This window comes from Opisthorchis viverrini (assembly GCF_000715545.1).
Source record: "Opisthorchis viverrini unplaced genomic scaffold opera_v5_33, whole genome shotgun sequence".
NCBI lineage: Eukaryota > Metazoa > Platyhelminthes > Trematoda > Opisthorchiida > Opisthorchiidae > Opisthorchis > Opisthorchis viverrini.
The window spans coordinates 1,688,286-1,695,716 of record NW_008751689.1 but is presented as its reverse complement, the minus strand read 5'-3'; the positions used below and the strand labels follow the sequence as shown (position 1 = coordinate 1,695,716).

The following is a 7,431-nucleotide window of genomic DNA, read 5'->3' as shown; positions in this document are numbered from 1 at the left end:
CATACTGATGATGTATGTGAAGAGAGGGTTCAGTGGCAATAAGGCTGCTTGTCGTTTCAAATCATTTGTCAGTGAGATTAAGCCAGCAAAGTACAGGGGCGTTCGTGAGCTTGGGGCCAGTAACCGATACACTGGTAGTGTAGGAACACAGGCAAAACAGTCCTTGGTCACTGTAGTGTAAAGTTACACGTAGTTACATTCTCTGCAATGGCTGCCTTTCCAAACGGACATCAAAGCAAAATATCCCTTTTCGAACGACGCTACGAATGATCCAAACTGTACTTTGCTTTGTGTTGACTGTAGACCAGGGTTCCGTTTCCAATACAATACACAGGTAACGGGTCACAGCCGTAAAGTATAATAGGTTCAACACATGGCGATAAACACTCAGTTGAAAATGCAACTAGTGCCAACGGGGAACTCACTTGGTGTTCAAGTAGGAGACGGGGTCGATCGAAGTTATGGGACTAAGCCTATCTGCGGAGCCAGGAGGACAGCCGAACCAAACTGTAGACGAGCCATTGCTTTTCTTCGATCTAATAAGTTGTATCATCTGAATGAAAATTAACTCTAGGTCCCAGACACTTAAAACACATTCTCGAATCGTATAGCCGGACATGCCAGTCATCTGTCGGGCTTCAGCCTTTCAAAAATTATGATCTAATGTTTCAATCGGTATTCAGTCTAATCAGTTTGTGGTATAATTTCAGCCTAATGACTACAAATCACTATTCAGCGTGGTCTGTGAATCAAATAACAAATGAATGGACATGCATGTACAATGACTTCTTTGGTTATTTTTCGCACCCAGGCAGATTTTCTAGAGTCTTTATTATTATCATCGTAATAGCTGATAAGTCAGTGTTACTTTCAAATGGCACACTTCGAAATTCATCCATCTGCCGTAGAAATTATGTAAGCCATCTGTCGTCCAGCCCCAGTGGTGGCGATGAGTCGAAAATTTGAACAAACTTGTTCGTTCTCGAAAGGTTAGTCTTACTGGACATTCCTGTGGTGTGAATCGGTTCATATCAGGTCACTACAGAGGCACCTAAATATTACGGGAATAATTCCACCTATCAGAGTTGATTCGTCCTCGTTTGACAGGTGCAGTAGGAAGCCTCTGTCTATATACTGAAATTTCATGCAAAGCGAAAAACGCCCAAGCAGACTGCATCTAATGTGGCCAGATCATCATATTAAGTCTAATTTACGTTTTATTAGTGAAAGTTAGTAGTGTCTTTTGCCATTTATTCGTAGAGAATTTAGGGCAACCAAAACAACAGGCTTTGGCTAGAGTGTGACAATTCAACGAGAGCGTAAGGTCGAATAGGGCTATCTTCATCCGTCCAGAGGAGGTGATTGTCATGGGAAAGAATACCGCTAGAATGGAAGTTCGCATCCGCAGACGGTCGGACCATTCATTTACACTCAACTTTAAGAGTCGTTAGCCGGACGACTGCCATGACCTACTGCAGTGAAAGTGGATATGTTCTAGAATATTAGTAATAGCAATCATCATCAAGTGAACCAACATACCAGTAGTAAAAAAAGCCGTTTGTGACCGACTTCACGAGAGTGCTGAAGAGATGGAACAAAAAGAGAATTCTGAACGCAAGCGGCTTCCAGCCAAACAGATCAGGATTAGCTCACTTACAGAGATGAGGATATCGGGATCGATGCTTTCGAAATTGTTGTATTTGATGAAAAGATAACACGATAGAGAACAGTCTTTCTGAAGGGTGTCAACTATGACAGACAGTAATGTAATGGTCGGCCTTATAAGTCACTAAAACGTTGAATCACACTTTGAGCGGACTTGCATGTCAGATGTATGTGACTGCAAGCTCTTTGCAGGCTCATAATCTAAGAACTATGCTAATGGTAGTCCTAGAAGGATGTTACACACACACATAAAGAAGCCAAATTTAGGAGGCCGAATAGATGAGTAACCCTCACAACTCTCTCCACTTCAAACCTAAGGGGTCGATCTTTTGGTTCGGCAACTGAACACAAGTGCGATAGACGCTTGTGCATTCACTCCTCTTATTTTACCGTATAAGTACAATGTTAACTGCGCAGAACAAAGGTCAATAGTCCAACGGTGATCACTGCCTTTAGGGGTAAATAGACTTAGTTGAACCTAGTTAAGATTGCTCAACTGATTCCCTGAGAATAGAAATATACTTTATAATTATAAAGGACGGGCAACGTTAGCAATGTTACTCTATGCACGATAAATAAGGCAATAACTAATGCAGGTTTGTGAGAGACGATAACGCATAAACTGTGACGCGAAGTAAGTAGTATAGGATGGATCTTTAAAATCTCGAGACAGTCTACGAACAGTCCCACCCTGCTTTTTAGTTCACCACTTACGCGTAGACCCCCGGGGACTGAGGTAATCAATCTCTGACATAAACAGTGAGTTGATCGTTGTCATTACCGTCATCATAAAAACACTGGCGATCCACTACCGCACATTATCTGAGTAAAACCTCCAGAGGGAAAAAGGAAAAGTGGGACAGGGATGTGGATATAGGCCTACCATAACACCTCCAACACTCCATCAGAAAACCCTGAAAAAAATTGACAGCGTGACATCAGTTAGCCACCATTTCGTTTATCGTTTCTGGGAAAACACAGGGCGGGTCATTTGCATTGAATGAGCGTGCAGTCTGACTCCACAAAAGAGGGACAACCGGTAATTGACCCACACCATCTATAGCTTAGGGCTATCAACCTCTCTGTGAAGCATTTTGGCTCTCGTGCGGGGAGAACCATGCGGCCAAGTGGCTCTGGCCTTGGCGGAACTTCGCACTGCACAGAAACAGTCTGCGGTCAGCACATAACTGCAGCGGCCATTCGCCTTTGTTCGCTCGTCTTTATTCTAGTCAAAGGCAAGTACCCAAGTGAACCTCAGCAGCGCTACTTCTACCTACTTGCGTATTTAAATCTTCATAAACTACACTAATGTTGGAGCTCTTAGCCTGTCCCTCAAATAGTCGTAGAAACTCTCCTTGAATTTGTCAGAGAGTCTGTTAGGACCTAAGCAGATACATTAAGCGGGCAGTGATGTTTCCGCATTTGCATGATACTCTCACAAAGGCTGCGAAACCAAAATACAACCATTCAGTCAGAAACCATGCAGCTCGGTGGCTCAGAAAAAATTTCAACTCACTAACTAGTTTCCGTTAGCTTGATGCAGAACCCATTAGCAGCATTCCCGTATCAAATAAGTACATCTTTGTCAGAGTGGTGAGTGAGATTGGCAGTGAACTAAGAAATTTGATTGTTTCGACAAAGGAAAAAAGTTGGTCCTTCAAATGAATACATCCTCCGTTTTTTAACTATGTACAAACTGCAACAGTGCCTCCTGATTAAATCTGGCGGAATTTTTTTTAACCCGAAATGTAACATAAAATGTGTTTCACGAGCTTCAGTGCATTTGTTTAATCAATTTGTGGAGGTAGTCGTACAAAATGGGCCACCCATTGGCTGAACACAGAGCATCTGAAACTAATAAGACCAGTTCGACTCGGCGAGTCATTCAGCGTTCACTGAAATCATGTGGATAGGAGTGATACTACTGGTCTTCACCATTATTCCGCTGCTTTACTGTTCCCCACTCAGTGCATTTGGTGGTAAGTTTGCTCCAACTATCCTTGGGAATGTTTTAATTTACCGCTCATTGATTCAACTCCTTCCTAGACCGAGAAAATTCCAGGCCGTCAGTATTTATATCTAATGAACTTCTTAATTACGAGAGAAATACTATGGAAAGGCAACGTCACCTCTTTCTGTGAGGGTGAAAACAGATATCGCAACTCCAGATTGAAGATCATAGCTAGAAACAATTTGGAGTATACATCTGATGTAAGTGTTACGGGATGAGGAATAGAATGGCCGTCTTCCATTAGTATAAGGTCTGTGAACGCTACGCTCTAATAGCCAGTTATGACGCAGGAGCACATCGATTGGCAAGTTTTCCACTGCCACAAACAAATGATGTATCCCAGTGCGGGGTTCACATCTTACTACCCCAAAGTTACCTAACATGCGATCGCCAATTCACAAACATGTCTTCCTGCACACCTAGCCTTAAAAATAGATCGGCTACGTAGACTGAGTATGATTGAGAATAAGTACTCAAATTTGAAATAATAAGTGACCCGACCTATAACCTAATTCGACCAAAAACTCACAGTGCTGATGCGCATCACCTACTAAAGGCGAAGATAACTGAGTTTCATGACCAGTGTTCCAGTTACGGCCTGATCAGTAGATGAATAAGTCGTTGCAAGGTAGAGAGTTCTCCGACATTTTGGACCGGCAGTCTAACCAACTTAGTCTTGTTCGTTTGCTGTGAATGAGTTCCCGCTCAAAAAGTTTACTGTTGATCTGAACACTAATGCCCAACAGTGGGCAATACTTCAAATATCTGGACGGTCAAGGACCAGATTATATTTAATCACACTGTGGGCTATAGTGTTGCCCAAACTAATCGTGCTTTATAAGCGATGGTTATATACGGAAAGTTCAACTGAACTTTCGTTCTGTAGGTGAAGGAAATTTATGATGAGAAGCCCAGAAGCACCCTACAACTTTTCCTCCTCGTGTGGATAGTCATTAGTGTGCATCATACAGATTTCCAGGCGGATTCGAAACCGTGACTTCTGTTAGTAGCTGAAAATCACACCGTTTGGCCAACAGCAGCTGATTAAAAGCGATGTTAACTTGGACAGGATGTAGCTTCATTCGTACTTTAATGAGTATGAACTTTAATGAGACGAACGATAGAATGTTCAACTACTAACAAGGAGGTCACCGGTTCGAACCTAACTTAAGATGCGTGAGTTACGGATTACTGATTATTCAAACAAGGATGAAATATCTGTATGGTGGTTCTGAGCTTTTCTGCATAGGCTTACTTACACAATGCAAGCTCAGTTTAAGAAATTGGTTTACTTTGAATTCACAAGAGTACTATCCTGCTAGTACTAGATGTGGTCTTATCTTTCGCTATCCCAAAAATGTTTTTTTTCAACGTATCGATTAATCGGTCTGTGATCCTGATTTCGGGTTCGCAGATAACCTCGTAATCCATGTGTCCACAACACTTTACAAATAAGAACTGTATGCCAAATCATGTGGTTCAATTATTCATATTTTCAATTTTAATTTACGTATGGATACTTGAGGCCGTGCGATTGATTGCTGCTATATTAAATATCTCGGGATCCAGATAAGTTACTGTTGCCTTAACGCGCTAAAACCAATGATCGGAGAGATTTATTTAGTCCAAAACCCGTTTTCTAACTTATAATATGTGGCCTACTTTTCCATTCTGTTATACACTTATAAGTGGGGCATTGATATTGTAAAAATCAGGCCCTTCAAAGTATGATCGTCTCAGAAACATGACTGAGGCGTTGTGTTAACCAATCGCATCGGCCAAGGATGAATACGTTCGTCTGTCCAGACGTAAAAATTCATACACGTCCACATACGCTAGTGGAGCAGTGGTAACTAGCTCGCCTCACATGTCAGATTTCCAGAGTTCGAATTCTGGCACGGTCAAGGATGTACACCACTGAGCTTTAATAAAGGGAGGAACTCGAGTCCAGTGCTGGCATCTTTGGTATGGACTAATCTGAATAACTGCACCAGGACAGGAGGGCGGCTATTCACGCGAGTGTGATTTGAACTCTACAAATTCGGCAGCCACCCACAACTAATGACTACACTCGTTGGAGATATCGAGTCCACTGTGGAATGTTAGCAGTGTTTCCGTCTAGGCGGTTGATTATCGAATAAACTGGAAACTCGTGGGATCGCGCAAAGACATGCTTTATGAGCACTGGAATTTTAAGGTTTTTTCGAAGAAGTCCACTATTAATCACGCGAGACAGCTTCCACCCAAGTACACATTAAACCACTTCTAAAAACTGTAAACATGTGCAGCAGAAGGCAAGCAACTCCAAAATTTTAACGCTAGACCGAAAGCGATCAGTCTTTTTATGACTGACTTGGGTGCGAGCAGGCATGCCTTGCCGCCATGACATGATAGTTCACTGGATTATCGTTTCAGAAGAGTTTGGTAAACAATCGGTAGTTTTTAATTGGGCTCGATTATCGGTTTAAACGATCCGTTGCTTCGTGATCCGAACGTAAGAGCGCGCGGTGCTCTCGTTTGCGTCTAGCTGGTTAAAGCTTCACGAACAAAACAAAACTACAATTTTCACTACTATGTCCATGACTTTCCCATGGTTCATTGCACTTCTTTTACACATGACCTTTTCAGCATCGTGTGCCTTGTTGGGCGAAGCGTGTTCGAGAACAGTGTTCTACAAATGCTGTCATTCGACCGTTTGTTCACTAGTTTACCCTTTTGTCGGTGTATGCGTCCCGTGTTTCTCGAAAGGAACCATGTGTTTGAACGGTGACGAGTGTTGTGACGGTAGTTGCGTGTTTAATCACTGTGTTTGAGGCACTCCTGTTTGTCTGTTTTTTTTTTGCATAACACAGCGTCTAATAAACAAGAAGTCATCAACCCGGCTCAACTCTTTTTCCGAATACTTAAAGAGCGGATGAAGTGTTGATTCGCCCAATCAAATGGTTGTTTCGGGATAGACAAAGGGAACATTTGCCGGATGTAGACCGATGGGAAGTGCATTGATCACTTAGTAATCACATTTAAGAGATACCTACTGAAAATTAACTCAGAACAATCAGTAGAACAACCTTTCACGAGCCAGTAAATTATGCTATATCAACTAGTGTTGATGTACGAAATCAACACCATAGAGACAAGTAATTTACGTTGAGCGAGAGAATTTGAGACGTTGATGCGCACGTCAAATTGTGGGGAAATTAATGTCAGGAAACAACGACTGGAAGATGTTACAGGTATGGCTCCAGTTGCTGTCCGCCATAAGTGAACAAAACAAGTGCATAATCAGATGTACACCCAATGTTTCAAATAGTTACATCGTGATCTGCCTATTTATTTAACACGTTTCATTTGTTTCCAGCTTCCCATGAGAGCTGCTCAAGCGTTGGCTCCCTCTGTGTTTGGACTCCACTCAACAACTGCTGTGATGGGCTGGTATGTGAACTACAGGGTCCAATCTATGGGCGTTGTGAAGGATGCCTAAGTTCAGGCAACTTCTGTGTCGATCATCAACAGTGTTGTAACAGCAACTGCTATTATTTCGCTTGCTTGTAAACAGAGATTGATCTTCAAAGTAATTACCATATTTTAAAATAACGGGTAATCGAAGCGGACGTTCTGCGACCAATCGACTCAGTTTAGGGGATGTGCTCACATGGGCTGTTCTAAATGGGATAGATAAGGCGACTTACAACCATGCTTGACTGTGCCTAATCGATAGCCGAACGGTTATCCTGCTAGGCCCGTCGCAACTGATC

General features: G+C 42.4%; 1 protein-coding gene across 1 annotated transcript; it reads left to right on the top strand.

Moving 5' to 3' along the window:
* Positions 1 to 6,249: 6,249 nt before the first annotated feature.
* Positions 6,250 to 7,228, top strand: T265_02635 (hypothetical protein; the record flags this gene model as incomplete). Its single annotated transcript, XM_009166933.1, has 2 exons — positions 6,250 to 6,460; positions 7,035 to 7,228. 2 exons carry the CDS (start codon positions 6,250 to 6,252, stop codon positions 7,226 to 7,228), a joined length of 405 nt encoding a protein of 134 aa, XP_009165197.1.
* Positions 7,229 to 7,431: the final 203 nt, after the last annotated feature.